General features: G+C 41.6%; 1 protein-coding gene across 1 annotated transcript in view; it reads right to left on the reverse strand.

Moving 5' to 3' along the window:
- DGKQ (diacylglycerol kinase theta) overlaps positions 1-20,311 on the reverse strand; it is a 98,669-nt gene extending 78,358 nt beyond the window's left edge. Inside the window, exon 1 of the mRNA XM_060763721.2 lies at positions 19,893-20,311. Coding sequence (XP_060619704.2) covers positions 19,893-20,199 — 307 coding nt within the window. The 5' untranslated portion in view covers positions 20,200-20,311. The remainder of the gene's footprint in view (positions 1-19,892) is intronic.
- Positions 20,312-25,982: the final 5,671 nt, after the last annotated feature.

Genomic DNA, 25,982 nt, shown 5'->3' on the forward strand with positions numbered 1-25,982 from the left:
CTTGTTTCTCCCTTACAGGAAAAAGCAGAAATTTTGTAGTACAGTATTCTACATAAAGGGTCTCTTTCCCCAATCACATTAGTTTTCCTTTACTGAACCATTTCTAGTTCAACCAGAGCTGTACACAATATTCCACCTGTAGTCGCACTACAATTTTTATCAGGACATTAAGATATTATATTTTCCCCCAGACCTCTTTCTGAACAAATATAATGTGGCATATCCTTTTCTGCAGTTATATCCCACCCACTGTTATCTATAAAGTTCTAACAGGAGCCTCCCACACAGAGATAATAGAAGTGAAGCAGTCTGAAACACTGTACTGTGCTACACTGAGAAATATTTTCAGGATAGTGAAAACCCACACTGTGAAGAACTCCAGATGAAGCAAATGGGCAACAAAATGGCAAACTAACTTGAATGTCAATGAGTGGAAAGGAGCATATATTGAGGCCAAACTTTCTGTTGTTAGGTGTATACTGAAAGGGTTTCAATTAGTAGTGATTAACCAGGGAAAATATTTTGGTGTGGCAAGGATTAGCCTAGTGAGAACTTTAATCCAGTGAAAGGTGCCTGCATAAAAGGATTGTGACTACTCGATAATTACATTACATGCATTCTAGCATTTTAACTGCTGTTATATTTTAAATGTTTACGTATACAAGACCTATGCTCATATTTCCCTTCATTCAAAACATATCAACATACCGTCAAAAGTCAGCTTTTCCCATTTTAAATACTGCCTGTGGCTCAATTCCACACATAATTACTGAACTTAGTAAGGCTCAATTTCATTTTTAATTGTACTTTGATAGGCAACACCAACGTTAAAGAGGAAATGGCTGTGTCACTGATGATAAAGATTCAGCGTCCATTTTAAAAGACTTGCTGTCTTTTCATTATGTGCTCCTCAATTTGCTTGGAGTTAAATTGCTCTCATTTCTCCCCATTGTCCTCGCAGCAGCTGATCAAAGATGACCTTGAAGTTATCAGCTCTTATTGTTTGTAGCTTCTAAACTGAAGCATCTTGGAAGTTTCCTTATTGCTCACCCACGCATTTTTTCAAGTCATCTCGATTACATGTCTGTGTTAGAAGCTAAATTAACACCTACCAATATGATACTGTTACATTCTGCTAAGTGATGTTAAGCTGATGATAACCTGAAAGTGCTTATCAAATAGTATGAAGTGAAAAGAGTTAAATCCACAACACAAAAACACAAAATGTTTTTGTTATCTTCTACTTTGCTGTAATGTTTCCATTCACATTAGAGCTAACTTATTTTTTATAAAGGCAATTATTGGCTAGGACAGAAGTAATTTTTTTATTAAGATCTTCATATTTCCCAATATACTATGCCAAAGCAATTCTACAGTTATTAAAAACAAAGATTTTATTTTTGTGTGACATCTACCAAAACACAGCCTTTAGAAAAACATTTTGGGAAAATTAATCCACCAGCTGGGAAGGATCCTTGCTTTGTAAGGTCCTAAAATCCTAAGGTCTGCTTTCTCCCATATGGCCCAGCAGCTGAGATCCTAGGCCTAACCCTCACCCATCTTCTGTGCCTATCCAGTAACAAACAAATCTTTTCTCTCCAGTGATTGATTGCAATACATTACCCATAAAATGACATATGCCAATGTTATTTCTTCTATATGTAATAGAGAAAAAAATACTGAGAAAACTTCCCACATTATTGATTAAAATATTTTAAATGTTTTAAACCTTTGTTGTTATTTTTTTAAGAGAGAGTACAAGACAAGTTTCCAAGCCACTCATCTAGGAAGCAATGGTAGTTACGTTTTCTTAGCCATGCAAAATCAAATTTCAGATATTTGTATACAATGCCTCCAAGTCACCTATCTGCTTATAGCAGTGGTTCCCAACCTGTGGTCTGTGGACCACCAGTGGTGCCCAAGAACTACAATAGGGTCCGTGGCCTCACTGTTACTACGAGAGTGAGTGTTCTTGAGAAACCCTCTTATAGTGCCAAGGCTGACTACCCACGAAAGCCACGTCAACAAGCCTCCTGACTGCTGCTTCTACTCCTCTTCCCTCCTTCATTTTTAGGCCTGTTCCTGGGGCTATTTGAGGTGCTGATTCAGAAAATTGCACTGGATAGACCACATCATCTCTAGATTATTAAATATGGTTTTTTCTGGGCAAGCAGATGGTGACTACTGGATGGCATATGTTCTGTATGAGAAACTAAAGCCGATGTGATCTATCCAATGCAATTTTCTGAATCAGCACCTCAAATAATCAAACCGAATCAAAAGTTGACCAAAACCCTTTTGCTAATAATGATGGAGAGTGCTCCATGGTCAAAGTGGTCCCTGGTCAAATGGTCCATGGTCAAAAAAGTTTGGGAACCACTGGCTTATGGCAATGTCATGAATTCAGAGGGGTTTCTTAGGCAAGGAATCCTCATAAGTAGTTTTGCCAGTCCTTTCCTCTGAAACATAGCTAGAGCACATGGCATTCACTGGAAATCTCCCATACAACTATTCATGCAAAGCAGAGACATGATGTGCCCTCAAGCCCCCAAGTGCAGTGTCTGAGCCCCTCAAAGTTTCCAAATGTCCTTTTTTTAAAATCCAGGTTGGTGTCAGGAGTTTCTTTTGCCCCAAAACTGCCGACGATATACTGAAAACATAGTGATTTGATTCTCCTGACCTACACCCCAACCTTCTCAGAATACAAAAGAAATCTAAAGGCCAAATAAAAAGCCAAATTGTCATCTAGAAATCATGTCATGCCAGTTTGGCTGCACCTAAATGCACCTGCACAATCCACCAGAGTGGGAAAATGCAGTGTAATTCAGTCATGTGAGTTTAATTTATTAAGTCTGAAGACATTTAAAAACAATGCTTTGAAAGGAAAAAAATATACACTTTGGATAGATTACATTAAATCACGCCTTAGTAGATGGCATTTTCAAATCTATAGAGCTCATTAAATGCCATATGTGACCTTTTAGATATTTGCTGTTTTTAGTATACAAATAAATGATCAACAAAGGCGTTGACTCATTCTCGCATTTAAGAGGGAAAGTATACCTTAGTACATGATATTAGGATGCATTATTTTAATGTGTTCCAATGGATATAGCAAAATACTAACTCCTGGCTGAATACTGGAAGCATAAAAATGGCTCAATTACCTTGGAAGAAAATCTTCAAAACCTATCTTGTTTGTAACTTGGGACTGCCTGTACATATCACAAAAATATGAAATATTCAGAACTCATTAAGTATACTGAAAAGAGACAATACAGTATACACTAACAAATAATTTATTTAGTTAATGTAATTAAACAGGGCCTGACAACGACAAGTATATATCGAAAAAAGGGCCACAGAACTGTGAATGTAATTTCATTTCTCATTTGAAAAGCATGCATGTCTATATCCAATCAACAAATGCAAAACTGATATATTTATTCTGAATAGACGGTATTTGTGTGTCTGGTGGAAATGGAGAGGAGAAACTGTAAGTGTACAGAAGGTTGCTTAACTGTCAGTCCCAAAGTATGACAGCCATTTCTACTTATAAGGAAATGACAAGTACATGCTCAAAAATGTTGGAGATGATGACTTACTCTTATTTTCCTCTCCCAATAGGATATACAAAATAACAGTAGACCGAAAGCTGCAGATTGGACAATCAATCAATCAAGGCTGGGGTGAACAACCCTCCAGGGAACACTCAGAAGGAACTAAAATTGCCCTTTAAACAGGCTGCAACCATCACCCACAAACACAGAGACATTTTTAATCACTATGGTCCTTGGACATAAGATTGTCCCTCCTCTCCCTGCAGCCAATTGCAGTCACTCATCCCAGTCCCCAAACATCTCACCACCACAGTGTGAAATACTTTATTTTGATAAAACCTCTCCAAATCTTCCTGTCATTGGTTACGCTGTCCAGAAGATTTGAGGATTCACACTGCAAAATAACTTATTTTCTAAAATTTTCTCATTCCTCAGGGAAATTGCACAATTTATTCTTATTTGTTGCAGTTGAGTGCCTTCAAGTCAATTCTGACTTATGGAAACCTTAAGTCAGTGGTTCTCAACCTGTGGGTCCCTGGGTGTTTTGGCCTACAACTCCCAGAAATCTCAGCCAGTTTACCAGCTGTTAGGATTTCTGGGAGTTAAAGGTCAAAACATCTGGGGACCCACAGGTTGAGAACCACTGCTTTAGGTGAACCCATCACAGGATTTTCATGGCAAGATTTGCTCAGAGGGGAATTGCTTTCTTCCAAGGCTGTGACAGTGTGACTTGTTCAACATCATCCTATGGGTTTTCATGACTAAACAGGAATTTTAATTCTGGCCCTCAGATTTCTAGTCCACTACACAACACTTTTCCAGGAATGAAATTTCCCACTGCCTAGTGTTTGAAGTACACAACCACCTCAGGATCAGGCAACCAGTTGCTGGGTGCTTCATTCTCAAGATAAGAAAAGGAAGTCACTAGATACAACAAGAAAGCTACCTGGCAACTGGGCAGAAAGTAGAACTAGATTTATTGATAGATCTTTGGGTGATGTGTGGCACATCAGCAAGGAATTCTGACAACCAGATGTTCAACTATAGCAACAAAATAATAATTTGCCACCCTGCCAATGAGGAAATGTCAAAAGCTTGAAGCAACCAAGAATGGATTTCTTGGAACAGTTGCAATTTCAATTCAATTATGTATGTTGTTATTAACTGCAATCAAATCAACTCAAGCCAAATTCCAGGGCCCAGAATTAACTCTCAGTGTATGCTTTCTGCATTAAGTTCTAGCAAGTAGACTTTGGGAAACGGATTCAGGTTGCTGTCTTTTTAATGGAGCAGACCCCGTATCTGAAGTAATCTTAGATCTCTTTCCGGCTCAGTAGGAGAAGAGGAAGGCAAATGATTAAGCCATTAAAAAAACTAAGAAGATTAACAATTTTGGACTCAAATGATTTTGGGCAATTTAGGATTAGGAGGAAATAGTCTTCTGCAATATAGACGTTTTTACACCACAAATACTACAGATCTGCTATCTGTAAATCTTTCATGCCACATCTTCAAGTAAAGTAGTATAATTGGGAGGTTAACAGAATATAAGCCATTGTTGCTAGGCTATCCTCTTCTAAGAATGGTCATAGGTGTCAAATAGCAGTGTCTGGTTAAAAAAAAGAATACAAACAGCAATGGTTCTGAGACCTCCATTAATAAACTTAGACCTGGGAGTTCCGTCAAGTCAAACAACAGCTCTTTTGAGGCAAGTGTGATCCTACATGGAATAGGTTGCACATCCTATTCCCGGGCAAACCGCCCCCCCCCCCCATATCTCCACAAAATTTCACATTTTGTAATATTTACATACTCAACAATATATTTTTGTTGAGCTGTGCTGGTGCTATTTGAAGAATGTCATAATTGTTAAAATTAATGTGTGGCCCTATTGAAAGAACTGAAAAACCAGTTTTGTATCATAAAATATACCCATCTACCTAGTTGATTGGAAGACAAGCACTGGTTTATAAGTTTGGATGAACGCCTTTGTTTTTCATGAATAGAGAATTGTGCTTCCATGTGTGAAGTACTTTAATTACAATTTCAAATAACCATGAGAGAAAAAGAAAAAGCTGATGTTATCGTTCAGCAATTTAATAGAAAATAAGATGGAATCTCTTACCAAATTAGCTGAGAACAAGCTCAATTGAACAAAAAAAAAACACATACTTCTGAATAACTTGCTTAGCATGTTATGATTCTCTTAAGATACCAGCCACAGATGCAGACAAAATGTCGGGAGAAAATGCTGTTAGAACATAGCCATAGAGCCCGGAAATGACACAACACCCCAGTGATTCCAACCGTGAAAACCTTCAAACCATGCTTAACAGCTCATCAATTAACTCTAAAATTATGACTTAAATTATGGTTTTAAATTTAATTACAAAAAATGCTGTGTCACATTAGAGAAGATTTATTGCAGCATGAGTGTGCATGAACTATATCCTGTTTCATCGGCTGCTTGAAGTATTATTATCTAGAACTCTGAATACAATGCATGTGTTAGAACGTGAGGTAGTATATAGAGAAGTCAAAAAATCTTGCAGAAAGTATAAAAATACAGAAATTGTAACTGTTGCTACTTTTTGCCTCTCACTTCCTGTCACGGAATCCGTGCATATCTACCTGAAATTCAGGCTAACACTAATCGTGCATCTGATTAAGAGGGATATAGTCCTGAATTATGATTGTTAAGTCAACACAGGACTCTTTGTTAGTTTTGCAGAATAGTTTTGCCCTCTGTGAAAATCAATTGAACTCTGGATATCAACTGTCTTGGAGCTGGCAGTAACAATATAGGAAAGAAAGGGAGTAAGTGGGAAAGGGAGTAAGCAGAGGAAAAGCATATGGGGGAGATAAAATTACTCAGATGCACCAGTGGGAAAATGATGAGCCCATCCAAAATATTTATTTGGGAAAGAAAACAAGAAGCATGCATTTCTATAAATATCTCAGTCAATTAGTGAAGAATGGTCAACAAAAAGGAAGAAAGCCGGTGTGTAACTTTCTGTAGACAACATTTTGTAGAAAAAGTGAAACCAGAGAAATACCCCTTTATAAGGAGCTTTGTTACCCTAAGTCAACTGGCTGAGTGATTACTGTCTTGGGCTCAGATATTCCTCAGTTCTGCTGGCCATTTTAACCACTAAATGGTAGGAACTGAACTAGGGGCCTTTTACTTGAAAGTTTCACTAAAGAGCTATAGCACTTGCACCCAATTATCTTCAAGAAAAAAAACTCTGTTCAACAGTAGATTTAAGAAGGGGAAATGCAGTCACTAGGAAAGGAAACTGGCTAATACAGATCTTTCCTTGATGTTGCTGGATTACTCCATTTACAGATAAGATGAAAGCACAGGCGATATGGTCGGAAAATAAGTGACATAAATTCATTGGGTTTATACAAGCCTTCAATAACTTTTTCTGTCAAGTTGTCCTAGTTTTGCATATTATTTAGTGAGCATTTACTGATTCTTATGATTCGTTACTTTACAATCTGACCAAAATTGGTTTCAGACAGGCATTATGGTTATATATTTGATTTAATCAGTTAATAGTTCAAAAGGCAGTCATAGGCAGTATGATATGGCGACAGGCATATAAAATAATAACAGTGTGACTCTTCGCAAATAGTAGTTTGAAGTCCACAGGAAAAATTGCATGTCTATGTTATTTTAGACAGTTTAGAAAAAAATACTTTTTTAGATATCAGCTCCTGGAGTCAGTCAACACAATGGAGCCCACATCAAGTACATATCGCTATTTGGCAATTGTTTAGAGGCTCAAGTACACAGACTAAATAATGACATTTATTGAACTCCGGCAGGGTCTGACATATTGCTGGTGGGTCAAAGTTGTAGAAACACTGCTAAAAGTTCTCATTTTACAAAAGGTACTTTGAAAGAGGTCTGAGAAACTGCTGCTCCTTCCAGATTCTCAGCCAGGTAGCACAAAGCTTTTTTTTTTTACCAACAATATTCAGAAGTTCTATGTTATAAGAGGCTATTCCTGCCACTAGTTTCAATGCATTGATTTTCAGCACCTGTCTGCAAATTAGCCTCTTTCCCCTTTTAATACCATCTCCTCTTATTAGAATTGCTTCTGAAGGGTACAATTCCAGCAGTAAATACTTTGCTCCGTGGTTGTTGTTTTTTGTTTTTGTTTGTTTTTGTTTTTGCTTTTTGATATTATCTGTGTATGAGAAGTGTATCTGGCTAGGAACAAACAATTCAAAAAACTACCTTTCACTTTTTTCATTCACTCATAGCATTTAATTAACCCTAGTTATTAGGGAGAACATTTTAATTCTGCAAGATTATGTTTTACTGCAGAATCCACATGGAATGAACTCTCCTATTTAGCACGCAGTAAAACTATTGCATTCAAAATTGCAAATCTCTGCAAGCTGCTACCAGGCAGTTGTTTTCCCTCATAAGCATGGGTTAAAAAGTGGCAACAAACATATTGATTTTTGCCATCTGGATACTTTTTTTCTGACCAACCCAACATATTGGGTCAAAAAATGACCCATTCAGTTATTTAACAAACCATGATGTGGCAAAGCTGGAGGGATTTGTTCTGTTTGCCAGCAGCTTAGTGCTATTTGGAGGAAATTAATTCAGAGGGAAGGGGGAAACTAGTATTCACTGGGGTTAGGAAATATCACCAACTGCAAGAAGTGGGCATTTGCTTTAACAATATACTATTTCAATTTCATTCCATCTTGTACTTTCTAGCTTTATATATTTGTTTGAACATACACACAAACACTCTTTTGACTAAAAGCATTAAAAACATTCTCCTGTAATGAATTAGAATTCTCATTGGGATGGGGAAAATATAGTACAGGAGATAGATTTCTGTACTTATCACAGGAATAGGAAATTGTGGATAATAGCAAACTCTATTGAAATGGACAGCTTTCACAGGAAGTTAACATAGAGTTGGCCCGCAGGACCTAGTAAATTCCTGAAGAATACATATTTTGTCAGATGCAGATAAGTGAAACCATGGGTAACTATCCTGGAGGTACAGGTAAGTGTTCCTATACTGCACATGTCACACAATGATTTTTTTTTCTCCCAATGCAACATTGTTAAATATTTTTCAGGTCAAAAAAGAAAGGGCAATACTTTATTTACTCTGAGCGTACCTTTAGAGTATTTACTAGCATTTTTCAGGTTAAGACACGTGCCTGGTTGGAGAGAACACTAAGTGTTTGCATTGCACAAAAATGATATAAAAGTGGTAATGAAACCCAGAGGACAACAACAAATGAGATGGGGGGAGCACTGACAGATTGACTAGGTAACACAAACCTTGAAATTAAAGAAAATTCTATGAATACAGGAAATCATGCATAACCAATGACTAGGGTTGGAAGAAACCACAAGGGCCATCCAGTCAAACACAATTAAAGCCTCTGCTTAGAAACCAACAGAGGAGACACCTATACTCCTAGGCAGTGTATCCCACTGTCAAAAAGTTCTCACTGTCAGGAAGTTCTTCCTAATGTTTAAGTAGAATCTCTTTGCCTGTAGTTTGAATCTATTTAACAGGTTGTTAACAGGAGCGGCGCTCAGGAAACACGCAACTCCTCTGTTGCGGCAGCTCCACTGGTTGCCAGTTTGCTACCGGGCACAAATCAAAGTGATAGCTTTAGCCTTTAAAGCCTTAAATGGATCCAACCCAATTTACCTGTCCAAACGCATCTCTCCCTATGAACCATCTAGGCACTTAAGATTGTCTGGTGAGGCCCTGCTTTCAGTCCTGCTCCCTTCAGAGATGCGATTGGCCGGGAGAGACAGGACCTTCTCAGCAGTGGCCCCTCAGCTGTGGAACGCCCTCCCTAGGGATATTAGATCGCCCCCTCCCTTCTAACATTTCGAAAGAGAGTCAAACCTGGCTTTTTGAGCAGGCATTTGCAGATGCAGTGTAACAGACTAATTGAGATCCACAAAATGACTGGATGATGCGACGGAAAAATGATTTTAGTGATGAGATGCTGAGGACTTGTGTTTATGGTTTTGTTGTTTTATTGCTTTTATATGATTTATATTATATGTAATGTTTTTAACTGTATTTATGTTGTTTGGGACCATTGACTGCCAACTGTAAACCACCTCATGTCACCTCCGGGTTGAGCGGGGAGGTATATAAATATGATAAATAATAAATAAATATTTCTTCTTGTCTTAGTCTCTGGAGCAGCAGAAAACAAGCTTGCCCTATCCTCAGTATGACATCTTTTCAAATATTTAAACATGGCTATCATGTTCCTTCTTAACCTTTTGTAGTCCAACTTCTGTTGGGCTTGGCTTCCATACATGTAATAATTTTTGTTGCCTTTCTTGGTACACACTCATCTTATCACAATATATTTCCTGTCCCGTGGTGCCCAGAACTGAACACAGTATTCCTGGTGATATCTGATCAAAGCAGTGGTACCATCACTTCCCTAAATATTGACTTTTAAGACTATTTAAGATACAGAGCATTTTCTCCAGTCCATTTTTACTATACACCCAGCAGAGGAGAGCACGTCATAAACAGCCAAGAAACATCTCAGAACCAACTATAGAGCAATATTCCTGGACTCTGCACCTCTACTTCTTCAGTTTACCAAAGGGATATAGATCTCAAAAATATCTAGAAAAGTCCTTTTATAGTTTTGTTTTGCTTTTGTTTTGTTTTTAGAAAAACTGGAAATAAGCATAGCTATTTCTAAAGTAATATTTATTCGGTCATCATTGGGTGTCTTTCAAGGAAGGAATTTAAGCTAGGCTCAGAAACATATGAGGAAAAGCTAAATCAGATAAATACACAGAAGCCCCCAAAAGAAGTAACAAAAGCAGCAATTATTAACTTAAAACCACTGCTGCAGCACTACAATGAAAATAAAGAGATATTGCAACAAATATATTTAACTAATGTGATTTTCTCTTACAATGTTTGTCTAACGTTCTGTTCACCAATGGTTTTACATCAGCCGGAAAACCACCCTTTAAGACTTTCTTTCTTTTTTAAAGTACAATCAGGTGGCTGCCAGCACTGGGGAAGCCTAACAGTTTTCCAGAAGTAATATTAGAAGAGGTGAAACCTTGGCTCTACACAAGTTTGGAACTTCAGGCACCAGAAGTGCTAACCCTCCCAACAGTAAGGGATTCTGGGGCAAAATATCCAGAGGGCAAAAAATACTCCAAGCCATGACATGAGTAATGCCTGTACTAGACCCATAACATATGTGGAGCTATAATCATATACTTGATCAGATGTAGATTTCTTTCAAATCCATTTTTTTAGTCTACAGAAACTGTCAACTCATGCTAAGAAATTCATTTCAAATGAGGCATCCAAAAGTATACATACAATAAGTCAATAATATTTCAATAATAAAGCAACCAATTCCCCAAACAGACTGACATATTGACACAACTCCTGAACTTCTTAAAAGATGGCTCCCTTCCACACAGCCATATAACCCAGAATATCAAGGCAGGAAATCCCACAATATCTGCTTTGAACTGGAATATATGGCAGTGTGGACTCAGATAACCCAGTTCAAAGCAGATATTGTGGGACTTCCTGCAATTTCCTAGGTTATATGGCTGTATGGAAGGGCCCTGAGTCAAATAAGAAAAAAATCGCTCATCAGGTATTTTCAAGTATAAAACACGCATTCTTCATAAAAAAATATATGATCTGAGATAATAAAGTTATGTTTAACATATATGTTTGACACAAGAGATTTTTGCAGTATTTTCACACAGAAAGGTAACAACATTTGAAACATCCTGTTGAATATTGGTTATGATATCATGCCTGAAGAAACACTTTCCTCGCTGCTACCATGATTCAACATTGCGCAAAACGCAGTCCTTTCACTGTAAAAAGCTTTCATGAATCTACTCTAAGCAGACAAGGAAGCAAAGCCAGACAGTGTTAAATAAATAACAAATAATTGTAGAGTAACAGTGGAAGCATAGGAAGTTGAAATGAAGTGAGACTAGGGATGATTCAACTACTGCAGAAGAAATGCGAAACAACTTAAAGGAGTTGAGGAATACAAGTCAATCAAAAGGCTAGTGTATGCACAAAGTATGGGAAAAGGCACAGTGATGGAGAAAAGACAGTGAAGACAGTCAACTAGGGAAGCTTTAAAAGCAGCAAGTAAGTAGCTTGAAGCCAATTAAGAAAACCATAGCAGGATGGTGGAGATATATGAAAGCATTTCTACAAATCATTATTCTGTTTTTTTGTGATCCCTGCCTCACCTACATATAAAATATAGAAACACGTCTACTTGTAATTAGTGACAAATCATTTTGTATTTGCGTTCAAATGCAACTATGTATTTTTCCACAAACTAAGACTTCTCTAAAAAAGATGCCAACCAGCGCTTGGAGAAATGATCTAGGAAAATACCAATCACTTTTCCTTGTAATTGGTCCAATAACTTTTGGGGCAACTGTGCTCAAAATTGTCCCCTCAGCCATTAATGAATTGCAGCTCCCTTAATCCTTCATTATTGAGCTGCATATATTCCTAATTCTTACAGTACTTTCTGCATCAAATAAAAATGTTTTCTAATTTAACAATAGTTTTCAAAGAAGTGCAAGGGACTAAAATTAGTTAAATAAACATGCAAGCCGTTATGCTAGCTGAACTATAACATTCCCAGCCATGAAAAGGTGATTTTGAAGATATTGTTAGGACACTATTTTAAGAAGACAGTAAACACCAGACTTCTTTAATTTATTCCAAGTCATAACTCTAAGGTTAAATAAACAAACTCAAAAGTGAAGTCGTACCAACCAAGCAGTTCAAATAGATATCTGTGAAATACAAAAGTTCACCTCACATATTCTAGGTTCATTGTTTAAAATACACAGAGCATAACCACATTCAACAACAATTGTATGTTGACTTCTCCTCTAGCCAAGGAACTAGCTATGTGATATGTATGTGCATGAAAGAAAGGTCAACAAAGTTATGAAGAGAAAGGCATGGGGTATTCGCTAAAATGAGACAATGTATGAAAGGAGGTGAGAGGGTTAGAAGGCCTAAAAGGGAACAGACTTTTTGAACAGACTAATATTAGCATCATTTTTATAGATACAGGGCAACAGTTCCAACAATTATAAACTAAACAGTAAAAAGTAACAGAAGAACGTGTCTGTCCAAGATCAAATTGAACATTTTCATGATATTGCAGTATGACTTTGCTTTGATGCAAGCAATATCATTTCTCTTTTACCTGTCTTTAAGGTTATCCACCTGTATTTATGCTAAATTGTCTGTCATTGTTTCTTAATAGCTTACACGACTGACACAAGATGTCCCTGTTCTTACACACATGCATACAGAGGCATGGAACACTTGAGTAGTCTTTGCTTAAAGTTCTCCAAAAATAGCTGATGCAAAACAATTCCTCCCTTCATGCATATGCAAATACTAGATTATTGCTCAACTCTATCCAGCTACAGCAAGTTATTCACATTACCTGGCTCACACCCTCTTGCTTCTTTATGTAACATGGATATGAGCAATGCTTAATCATAAGACGAGGGCTTCACTTCTTTAGACACCAGCAGCAACTTCTCTTTCTGTATACTGTATAACCTTCCAGTTCAAGGCCATCTTAAAGAGTACATGTCTTAGCAAGTTAGAGCAAATCAGTGTGCCATTCAAGATACTTAGACCCTAATATATGTGCATATAGAACAAACAGGAAGGACAGTGGATTCCTCCAAGGACAACATGAAGGAAGGAAGGAAGGAAGGAAGGAAGGAAGGAAGGAAAATACAGAGTAACTTCAGATAGATTCAAAGTGCCCAATTACTGAAAAGCTTAAAAAATATTCTGACCCCAATATTCTGTCTTTGAGAGCAACTGAGGTGTTTAACACGAACTACTTACAAATTGTCAATTTTTTCATAAATGTGGGGGAAAGTGGAAGGCCACCACCTGTCTGTCTGCCATTCACACATTAAAGAAAACATGTGAGAGTATCAGAAGGCATATGAGTTAGCCAACACCCATGTCTAGAGCTCCGCCGCAGACAGGGAGTGAAAATAAGACTAGCTTAGTACCCCCATTTGCATAACTAAGCTCTGTGTGGGACATTCAGTGAATGTACACTGCCCCTTCTCATTCACCTGGATGCTTAGCATGGCCAGGTCCTACATGAGCAACTGCTTCAAAATACAAGGGAAGCTTGTGTGCAAAACTCTTTTCTCTTCAGGGAAACACGATATTAGCACATGAATGACCTGCAAACCTCTAAAAGTAGAAAATAGCAGATTAACGAAACATTAATCTGTTACAGGGCACCTTCACCATGGAAAGCACTCAGGACTAAGTCATACTTTGACATTCCCAAAGCCGGCAGGACTGAAGACCGACAGGTCGCAGGACTGAAGACCGACCAGCAGGACTGAAGACCGACAGGTTACAGGTTCAAATCCGGGGAGAGGCAGATGAGCTCCCTCTATCAGCTCCAGCTTCTCATGTGGGGACATGAGATAAGCATCCCACAAGGATGATGAAAACATTAAACTATCCGGGCGTCCCCTGGGCAACGTCCTTGCAGACAGCCAATTCTCTCACACTAGAAGCGACTTGCAGTTTCTCAAGTCACTCCTGACACGACAAAAAAGAAGTCCCAAAGCAACCCCAAGCAGAATTTTAGTGCATGTATGAAAAGACTATTTGTTCACCTTGTTCTTACCCTGCAAAAAACTAAGGTTTTGAGTCTTCCTCTGTACTGGCAGCATTCAAAGGGAGAGAGTAAGAGAAGAACATGCAAGCTTTGTTGTTGCTTCGCTACTGTGTGCCTTCAAGGAATTTTCATCTAATGGTGAATCTAAAGCAAACCTGTTACTAGGTTTTCTGGGGAGTGTGTGTCACCCAATGGATTTCTATGACCAAGTGGGGAATCAAACCCTAGTCTCTAGAGTCACAGCCTAATGCTTAAAGCATGCTGGTTCTACTGCAACATTTAAACTAATACCAGTGATCCACAGACTGATGCCAATTTTCAGACCACTAACTTTCAATCCGGGGCTAGTTTTCGTGAAAGAAAGAAACAAGTGCAGTCAATAGACACAAATATAGCACTGGGATCTAGCACAATGTGTGCGGGGGTTGGGAGGGGGATTGCCACCCCTCCACATCAGAAAGCTTGAGATGCATTGTCTAAATAATTCGTCAATGCACTAATCTACCTTCCAATTTTACACTAACATCCCTAAAAAGGGTTACTCCATAAGGTGTTGGATACAGTTATAAACTTTCCATATCTGACTTATTATGAAAAATCTATAAAGGGGAAATAAGCTTTTCAGCTTGGCCACCTATCAGGTAATAAGAACTAAGTACTAAAATAATAAGTATCAAGTACTAACATGCTAAGAGTTTGGTTGATACATGCAAATCCCCAGGCGCACTACTTTATGAAGGGAGCTAACTCTACATACCATGCACGTCCCAAGTGTAACAACTAGCTGCTTATTTATACAAGAAACAAAACAAACCCAAACCCAAGTATAGTTTTGTTCCTGACAAGAGGGAAGAAAAGCTTAATCAGGGCCCTTCCACACAGCCCTATATCCCAGAATATCAAGGCAGAAAATGCCACATTATCTGAGTGTGGACTCAGATAACCCAGTTCAAAGTAGATATTGTGGGATTTTCTGCCTTGATATTCTGGGATATAGGGCTGTGTGGAAGGGCCCTGATTAAGCTTTTCCTCCCTCTTGCTACATTTCTGCTCATTAAGAAACACTATCAGCCGCAAGAAAGAAAATTCAATGCAATGTGGACCTTCTTCTTGGGAATTAACAGGAAAGACTAGCCTGACAGATCCAAACCTTCCAAGCAGGCAGCTGTTCAGATACTGGAGCCCAAGAAAGAAAAACACTGCAAAACTTATAAAGGGCAATCTCTGACATTTATATATTTTTAACCACAAAGAGCTTCCTCCACACCTCACTGAAAACCTTCCCTGGATGGATTATAAACATGGCAGGCATTTGAGAAACAGGAGTCCTAGCCAGCCTCTACTAAGCTTTACTTGCGGTGGGAAGAGCTTTTTCTCAAAGCAGAGACAAGTGTCAGGAACTTTCCCAGATGAACGTCTGTCTGCCTGTGTGACGAGCAGAGAAGAAAACATTGACAAACTGAGGAAAGGAAATCCTTTCTATCTGCTCTCAGGGAAATCTAATACTGAGAGAAGAAAGGTTGACGAAAGCCTTTTCTGTCTTCTCCAAAGGCAACTTTCTGCTAATAAAGAGAGAAAAGGATGATGACTCTACCTGATGATTTTCTGTCTTCCATAAGGAAAAAAACTCTCTGCTGTCTTTACTATAGGCAGAGGAAATGATGAAGAAATCTCTCTACCTGAGGAATTCCTGTCCGTTGTGAGAAAAGGAAGTCCTTTCTTTCTGCTCCCTGGAAAACCTGCTTATACAAAGAGAGGAGAGGATGAAGACAACCCTTTTCTTGATGAATTTTTCTCATGAGGAAAGGAAGCCAGAGAATTCTAATAGAGAAAGAGCAAGGGATCAAGAGACCTCCCTCTACATGAGGAATTCCTGCTGTTATGAGGAAAGGAAGCCCTTTCTATCGGCTCTCAGGGAAACCTTGTGCTAATACAGTGAGAGGAAATGATGAAGAGATCTCTCTATCTGACACATTCCTGTCTGACACAAGGAAAGGAAGCCTTTTCTGTTTGCTCCCTGCTAACAGGGAGAGGAAGGGATGAAGAGACCTCTCTTTACCTGATGAATGTTCTGTCTGACATACAAAACAGAAACCCTGCCTATCTATACAGGAAAACTTTCAGCTAATACAGAAAGGATGAAGAGATCTCTCTACCTGGCAAATTCCTCTGTCATGAGGAAAGGAAGCTTTTTCTAGTTGCTTCCAGAGATAGGGAAGGATGAAGATAACTCTCTGACAAACTGCTGTCTGCTGTGAGGAAAGGAAGCTCTTTCCCACTACTTCCTGGCCAGAGACTTCTTTACTTGCAGTATTTTTTTTATCATGGAGAAAGGAAGCTTGTCTATCCACTTCCAGGGAAATCTTCAGCTAATACAGGGAGGAAAGGATTAAGAGGCCTCCCCTTACCTGATGAATTCCTATCTGCCAAGAGGAAAGGAAGCACTGTCCATCCGCTCAAAATAAAACTTTCAACTAATATAGAGAGGAAAAGATTAATACACCTGTATTAACCTGATGAATTTCCATCTGCCATAGAGAAACGAAGCCCTGTATGTCTATTTCCAGGGCAACTTTCAGGTAATACAGAAAGGATGAAGAGACCTCTCTACCTGATGGGTTCCTGTCAGATGTGAGGAAAGGAAGCAGTATCTATCAGCTCAAAAGGAAACCTTCAGTTAAACACAGAGAGGAAAAGATTGAGAGATCTGTCTTTACCTGATGAATTTCTGGCTGTCATAGGGAAAGGAAGCCCTGTATCTCTGTTTCCATGAAAACTTTCAGGTAATACAAAAAGGATTAAGAGACCTCCTGTCTGTCAGGAGGAAAGTGTGCTGTCTGTTTTGTTCCCTGGGGAAAATGGCCATACAGCCCGAAAAACTTACAACCCAGTGATTCCAACCATGAAAGCCTTTGACAATACAATGAACACCTGTCTATTGTGAGGAAAGAAATCCATCTCTCTCCAGAGTCCTCTTTGCATAAGGTATACCTGTCTATAATGAGGAAAGGAAGCCCCATTTGCTCCCAAGGAGCCCTTCTACTAATATAGAGAGGAGCAAGGATGAAGAGCCCTCTCTCAATCTGAGAAATGTCAGTCTGTCATGAGGAAAGAAGTCCCTGTTTGCTCCCAAGGAGCCCTTCTGCTAATATAGAGACGGGAAAGGATGAAGAGGCCTCTCAACCTGAGAAATGTCTGTCTATCATGAGGAAAGGAGGCCCTGTTTGCTCCCAAGGAGCTCTTCTGCTAATAGAGAGAGCAGCCAGGATGAAAATACCTCTCTCAACCTGATAAAGTCCATCTGTCATGAGCAAAGGAGGTCCGATTTGCTCCCAGAAAAACCTCCTGATACAGAGAGAGAAAATATATTCCTGTCTGTCATAGGAAAAGGAAGCCCCATTTGCCCCCAAGGAGCCCTTCTGTTAATACAGAGGGGAAAGGATGAAGATGCCTCTAAACCTGGCAAATGTCTATCTGTCTGTCATGGGGAAAAGAATCCCTATTTGCTCCCAAGAAGCCCTTCTGCTGATGCAGAGGGAGGAAAGGATAAAGAGGCCTCTCAACCTAGGAAATGTTTGTCTGTCTGACTGTTATGAGGAAAGGAAGCCCCATGTGCTCTCAAGGAGCCCTTCTGCTGATACAGAGGGAGGAAAGGATGAAGAGGCTTCTCTCAACCTGGTGAATACATGTCTGTTGTGAGGAAAGAAAGCCAACTCTCTAAAGACACTTCTTTGCATGATGTATTCCTGCCTGTCATAGGGAAAGGAAGACCCATTTGCTCCCAAGAAGCCCTTCTACTAATACATAAAAGGGAAAGGATGAAGAGTCCTCTCAACCTGGCAAATGTCTGTCTGCCTGTCTATCATGGGGAAAGGAAGCCCCAGTTGCTCCCAAGAAGCCCCTCTGCTGATGCAGAGGGAGGTAGGATGAAGAGGCCTCTCTCAACCTGGTGAATACGTGTCTGTTGTGAGGAAAGAAAGCCAACTCTCTAAAAAGACTTCTTTGAATGACGTATTCCTGCCTGTCATAGGGAAAGGAAGTCCCATTTTCTCCCAAGAAGCCTTTTCTCTGATACAGAAAAGGGAAAGGATGAAGAGTCCTCTCAACCTGACAAATGTCTGTCTGTCTGTCATGGGGAAAGGAAGCCCCATTTGCTCCCAAGAAACCCTTAGGCTGATGCAGAGGTAGGTAGGATAAAGAGGATTCTCTCAACCTGGTGAACACATGTCTGTTGTGAGGAAAGAAAGCCAACTCTCTAAAGACACTTCTTTGCATGATGTATTCCTGCCTGTCATAGGGAAAGGGAGACCCATTTGCTCCCAAGGAGCCCTTTTGCTAATACAGAGGGAGGAAAAGATAAAGAGGCTTCTCTCAACCTGGCAAATGTCTGTCTGTCATGGGGAAAGGAAGCCCCATTTGCTCCCAAGAAACCCTTAGGCTGATGCAAAGGTAGGCAGGATAAAGAGGATTCTCTCAACCTGGTGAACACATGTCTGTTGTGAGGAAAGAAAGCCAACTCTCTAAAGACACTTCTTTGCATGATGTATTCCTGCCTGTCATAGGGAAAGGGAGACTCATTTGCTCCCAAGGAGCCCTTCTGTTGATACAGAGGGAAGAAAGGATGAAGAGGCTTCTCTCAACCTGGCAAATGTCTGTCTGTCATGGGGAAAGGAAGCCCCATTTGCTCCCAAGAAGCCCTTCTACTGATACAGAGGGAAGAAAGGATGAAGAGGCTTCTCTCAACCTGGTGAATATGTGTCTGTTGTGAAGAAAGAAAGCCAACTCTCCAAAGAGGCTTCTTTGCATGATGTATTCCTGTCTGTCATAGGGAAAGGAAGCCCCATTTGCTCCCAAGGAGCCCTTTTGCTAATACAGAGGGAGGAAAAGATAAAGAGGCCTCTCAACCTGGCAAATGTCTGTCTGCCTGTCCATCATGGGGAAAGGAAGCCTCATTTGCTCCCAAGAAGCCCTTCTGCGGCTACAGAGGGAAGAAAGGATGAAGAGGCTTCTCTCAACCTGGTGGATATGTGTCTGTTGTGAAGAAAGAAAGCCAACTCTCCAAAGAGACTTCTTTGCATGATGTATTCCTGTCTGTCATGGGGAAAGGAAGCCCTATTTGCTCCCAAGAAGCCTTTTTCCTAATACAGAGGGAGGAAATGGTGAAGAGGGTTCTCTCAACCTGGTCTGTTCTGAGGAAGGAAAGCCAACTCTCCAAAGACACTTCTTTGCATGATGTATTCCTTGTCTGTCATAGGGAAAGGAAGCCCCATTTGCTCCCAAAGAGCCCTTCTGCTAATACAGAGGGAGGAAACGATAAAGAGGCCTCTCAACCTGACAAATGTCTGTCTGTTATGGAGAAAGGAAGCCCCATTTGCTCCCAAGGAGTCCTTCTGCTGATACAGAAGGAGGAATAGATGAAGAGGCCTCTCAACCTGAGGCATTTCTGCCTGTCAGGAGGACAGTGAGCTTGTCTATCTACTTCCAGAGGAACCTCCTGAGAGGCCCCTCTCTCCTGGCTTTGAGGCGCTCCCATCCCGCCTCCTCCCGTCCATACAGAGGCAAGAAGCCTCTCCTCAGCTTGCCTGCCTGCCTCCTGAGGCGCCTCACCTTCGCAGAGGTACCCGGCCAGCCCCCAGATGAAGTCGGAGCAGTGGTGGCAGAAGGTGGGCTTGGTGAGGGTGACCCGCTTGAAGCCGTGCCCGGGCGCGCTCACACGAGACAACGCCGCCGACTGCTGCTGCTGCTGCTTGGGGGAGGCGGGCGGCGTCTGGCTTCGCAGCGCGGGCGAGGAGGGCGACGGCGTGGGCAGCGAGCGGCTCTTGGGGCCCCTGCCCACCAAGGGGCTGGACGCCGGGCTGGAGCCTCGGCTGCTGCTCCCGCCGAAGAAGGAGGAGGAGCGGGCGCCGTCTGCCATGATGCTGCTGCTTTTCCTCCTCTTTCTCCTTCAGTCGTTGAAGAGGGGCGCGCGAGCCGCTTGCGAGACTTCCGCCGCGGTGCCCGCGAGCCAGGAGACCGAGGAGGGAGGGAGAGAGGGAGGGAGGGAGTGGCCGCGCGGAGAGGGGGCGGGGCTCCGGAGGCCACGCCCCCCTTTTGGGAGCGGACAGGAACGCCTCAGGCCGTTGGTTTCAGAAGGGAGCGGAAGGCGCGGCTCTGAGGGAAGCGTCGTTTGGGTCGGAAGTCCCTCACAGAGGACGCTCCCCCCCCCTCCTTCCCTTCCTCCCTTCCTTCCTTGGGGTGCCTCTCATAGTTCTCCCCCTCACTCTCCTCTCTCAAGTGCGTTTTGGACTTCGCCTCCCAGAATCCCAAGCCCTTGGCCCACGCAGCTGAGGCTTCTGGGAGTTGGAGTCCGAAACACCTGGCATGTTGGGGCTCATTACACCTCACTGTCAATGGCTCGGCTGTCCTTTGGTGAGAAGGCTTGGGGAAAGGCCTGCATCAAGAGGAGTCTAGTGTCTAGAAGATCCAGGGAAGTCTTGCGACCCCTCTATTCTGCTTTGGTTAGACCACACCTCGAATATTGTGTCCAATTCTGGGCACCACAATTGAAAGGAGATGTTGACAAGCTGGAATGTGTCCAGAGGAGGGCGACTCAAATGATCAAGGGTCTGGAGAACAAGCCCTATGAGGAGCGGCTTAAAGAGCTGGGCATGTTTAGCCTGAAGAAGAGAAGGCTGAGAGGAGACATGATAGCCACGTATTGTCGAAGGCTTTCATGGCCGGAATCACTGGGTTGTTGTAGGTTTTTTCGGGCTGTATGGCCCTGTGCTAGAAGCATTTTCTCCTGATGTTTCACCTGCATCTATGGCAAGCATCCTCAGAGGAAAAAGAGTTTATATATCTGTGGAATGACCAGGGTAGGACAAAGAACTCTTGTCTGCTGGAGCTAGGTGTGAATGTTTCAACTGGCCACCTTGATGAGTATTTGATGGCCTGGCAGTGCCTGGGGAAATCTTTTGTTGAGAGGTGATTAGATGTTGACAAGCTGGAATGTGTCCAAAGGAGGGCAACTAAAATGATCAAGGGTCTGGAGAACAATCCCTATGAGGAGCAGCTTAAAGAGCTGGGCATGTTTAGCCTGAACGGTTTGGGACCCTCCTACCTGCGTGACCGCATCTCCGTCTACGAACCCACGCGTTCACTTCGGTCATCTGGAGAGGCCCTGCTCGTGATCCCACCTGCGTCGCAAGCGTGTTTGGTGGGGACATGAGACAGGGCCTTTTCTGTGGTGGCCCCCCGACTCTGGAACACCCTCCCCAAAGATCGTAGACAGACCCCTACGTTGACAGTCTTTAGAAAGAACTTGAAGACCTGGCTGTTCCGATGTGCCTTCCCAGAATAGGAAATCTCCAATACCAAGTCCCATAAGAACTTTATTAGAACTAAGATTGCTACACACTGCACACTGCACTTGCCCTAGAAGCCTTATATACCACCTGTCACATCAGCACTTTTAATCCTGTACCCATTACTCTGGCCTGGCCCAGTTTTATTGTGTCTTAGTGTATTGTTTATTGCTTGTTGTTTATATTGCTTTAATTGTTTTTAATTTTCCTTAGGTTTTGTATTGTTATATTGTGTGTTGAGGCCTTGGCCTTTGTAAGCCGCATTGAGTCCTTCGGGAGATGCTAGCGGGGTACAAATAAAGTTTAATAAAAATAATAATAATAATAATAATAGCCTGAAGAAGAGAAGGCTGAGAGGAGACATGATAGGCATGTATTGTCGGAGGCTTTCATGGCCGGAATCACTGGGTTGTTGTAGGTTTTTTCGGGCTATATGGCCACGTTCTAGAGGCATTCTCTCCTGACATTTCACCTGCATCTATGGCAAGCATCCTCAGAGGAAAAAGAGTTTATATATCTGTGGAATGACCAGGGTAGGACAAAGAACTTTTGTCTGCTGGAGCTAGGTGTGAATTTTTCAACTGATCACCTTGATTAGCATTTGGTGGCCTGGCAGTGCCTGGGGCAATCTTTTGTTGAGAGGTGATTAGACATTGACAAGCTGGAATGTGTCCAAAGGAGGGCAACTAAAATGATCAAGGGTCTGGAGAACAAGCCCTATGAGGAGTGGCTTAAAGAGCTAGGCATGTTTAGCCTGAACTGTTTGGGACCATCCTACCTGCGTGACCGCATCTCCGTCTACGAACCCACACGTTCACTTCGGTCATCTAGAGAGGCCCTGCTCGTGATTCCGCCTGCGTCGCAAGCGCGTTTGGTGGGGACACGAGACAGGGCCTTTTCTGTGGTGGCCCCCCGACTCTGGAACACCCTCCCCAAAGATCTTTGACAGGCCCCTACATTGGCAGTCTTCAGAAAGAACTTGAAGACCTGGCTGTTCCGATGTGCCTTCCCAGAATAGGAAATCTCCAATACCAAGTCCCATAAGCACTTTATTAGAACTAAGATTGCTGCACACCGCACACTGCACTTGCCCTATAAGCCTTATATACCACCTGTCACATCAGCACTTTTAATCCTGTACCCATTACTCTGGCCCGGCCCAGTTTTATTGTGTCTTAGTGTATTGTTTATTGCTTGTTGTTTATATTGCTTTAATTGTTTTTAATTTGCCTTAGGTTTTGTATTGTTATATTGTGTGTTGAGGCCTTGGCCTTTGTAAGCCGCATTGAGTCCTTCGGGAGATGCTAGCAGGGTACAAATAAAGTTTAATAAAAATAATAATAATAATAATAGCCTGAAGAAGAGAAGGCTGAGAGGAGACATGATAGGCATGTATTGTCGGAGGCTTTCATGGCCGGAATCACTGGGTTGTTGTAGGTTTTTTTGGGCTATATAGCCACGTTCTAGAGGCATTCTCTCCTGACATTTCACCTGCATCTATGGCAAGCATCCTCAGAGGAAGAAGAGTTTATATATCTGTGGAATGACCAGGGTAGGACAAAGAACTCTTGTCTGCTGGAGCTAGGTGTGAATGTTTCAACTGACCATCTTGATTAGCATTTGATGGCCTGGTAGGGCCTGGGGCAATCTTTTGTTGAGAGGTGATTAGATGTTGACAAGCTGGAATGTGTCCAGAGGAGGGCAACTAAAATGATCAAGGGTCTGGAGAACAAGCCCTATGAGGAGCGGCTTAAAGAGCTGGGCATGTTTAGCCTGAAGAAGAGAAGAATGAGAGGAGACATGATAGCCATGTATAAATATGTGAGAGGAAGTCATAGGGAGGAGGGAGCAAGGCTGTTTTCTGCTGCCCTGGAGACTAGGACGCTGAACAATGGCTTCGAACTACAAAAAGGAGATTCCAACTGAACATTAAAAAGGACTTCTTGACTGTGAGAGCCATTCAGCAGTGGAACTCTCTGCTCCCAGAGATTGTTGAAGGCTCCTTCTTTGGAGGCTTTTAAGCAGAAGCTGGATGGCCATCTGTTGGGGGTACTTTGAATGCAATTTTCCTGCTTCTTGGCAGGGGGTTGAACTGGATGGACCATGAAGTTTCTTCCAACTCTATTATTCTATGAAAGTACCACTCCATAACAGTGAAATAATAATAATAATAATAATAATAATAATAATAATCTTTATTTATACCCCGCCACCATCTCCCCGATAGGGACTCAGAGCGGCTTACATGAGGCCAAGCCCAAATGACAATTACAATAAAGAAAAACCAAAACACAAACTGAAAACGCGAACAATAAACAATAACATCATAGTTACATAAAAACATATGAATACGTAACAATATAAAAATTACAATATGCACAGGTGCAGTAATAATGGGCGGGCTACAGGTAATGATTAAAAGACAAACTGATTAAAACTAATTAAAAACTTGGGCAAAGAGGTAATTTACGGAGGGGGGCTCATTTTAGCGAGAGTTGTGGAATCAAACTTTCCCATGAGGGGAGATGTATACTCCAGTGACAGAACTTTGAGGCAGAGCAATCATGTGGGATTATATACCTACTTATCACAGGCACATCAGAAAAGCCAGGTGTCAAAGTGGCGTCAAACCGCATCTATTCTGCAGTGTAGAGCAGGCCTCAACCTGTTGGTCCTATGGGTGCTTTGGACTTCAGCTCCCAGGATTCCTGACCATTGAACAAGCTGGCAAGGGCTTCTGGGAGTTGGAGGCCTAAACACCTGGAAGGCTGGGTTGCTGTGATTTTTCCAGGCTGTATGGCCATATTCCAGAAGCATTCTCTCCTGATGTTTCACTCACATCTATGGCAGGCATCCTCAGAGGTTGAGAGGTTTGTTGGAAACTGGTTAGGTGGGATGTATATGTCTGTGGAAAGTCCAGGGTGGGAGAAAGAACTCTTGTCTGTTGGAGGGAAGTGTGAATGTTGCAATTGGCCACCCTGATTACCATTGAAAAGCCTTGCAGCTTCAAAGCCTGACTGCTTCCTGCCTGGGGGAATCCTTGGAATTTTTTTAATACCACCAAACATAGTGCCCAAACACGAATCAAGGAACATAAAAGGCACTGCAGACTAACTCAACCAGAAAAGTCAGACATAGCAGAACACCGGATAAATCAACAGGACACAGCATATCATTTGAGTACACAAAAATGTTGTACAGCTCTAACAACCACCATATCAGACTACACAGAGAAGCCATTGAAATCCACAAGTATGTAGACAACTTCAACAGAAAGGAGGAAACCATGAAAATGAACAAAATCTGGCTACCAGTATTGAAAAGCTCTTAAAATCAGGACAGTAAATAAAGAGCAACACTCAGAAAAATGGGAATTCCAGACAAAAAACCATCAGGGCCAGCTAACACCTCCCAACAAAGGATTCCCCCAGGCAAGAAGAAGCCAGACTTTGAAGCTGCCAGATCATTCAATGCTAATCAAGGTGGCCAATTGCAACATTCACATTGGCCTCACATACAAGAGTTCTTTCTCCCACCCTGGACATTCCACAGATATATAAACCCCACTTGCCTAGTTTCCAACAGACCTCACAGCATCTGAGGATGCCTGCCATAGACAGGGGTGGCTCAACCATTACGCAAAGTAAGCATTCGCAGTATAGTTGATTTTGCCCAGGGGCGCTCTTGAGGCGTTCTAGGGGAAAAATAGACCTTAACATAGGCGAGTTGTAGTTACTGGGATGTATAGTTCACCTAAAATTAAAGAGCATTCTGAACTCCACCAATGATGGAATTGAAGCAAATATGGCACACAGAACTTCAATGACGAACAGAAAATATATATCAGTGATTGGTTGGGGGGCTGGGGGCGCCAAAATACTGTTTGCTTACCATTGAAAATTACCTAGGGCCACCTCTGGCCATAGATGTGGCCAAAATGTCGTGTCTCTTCTCAGTTTTCTCTTCCGTAGGCTAAACATGCCCAGCTCTTTAAGCCGCTCCTCATAGAGCTAGTTCTCCAAACCCTGGATAATTGTAGTCACCTTCCTCTGGGCACATTCCAGTTTGTCAACATCTCCCTTCAGTTGTGTTGCCTAGGTGTGATTCCAGATATGGTCTGACCAAAGCAGAGTAGAGGGGTAGCATGACTTCCCTGGATTTAGGCACTATACTCCTATTTATGCAGGCCAAAATCCCATTGGCTTTTTTAGCTGTCACATATCATTGGCTTATGTTTAACTTGTCCACGAGGACTCCAAGATCTTTTTCACATGTACTGCTCTCTAGGCAGGCGGCCGCGTCCCCCATTCTGTATCTTTGCATTTATTTTTTTCTGCCTAAGTGGAGTATCTGT

Source organism: Anolis sagrei, chromosome 2 (genome assembly GCF_037176765.1).
Source record: "Anolis sagrei isolate rAnoSag1 chromosome 2, rAnoSag1.mat, whole genome shotgun sequence".
NCBI lineage: Eukaryota > Metazoa > Chordata > Lepidosauria > Squamata > Dactyloidae > Anolis > Anolis sagrei.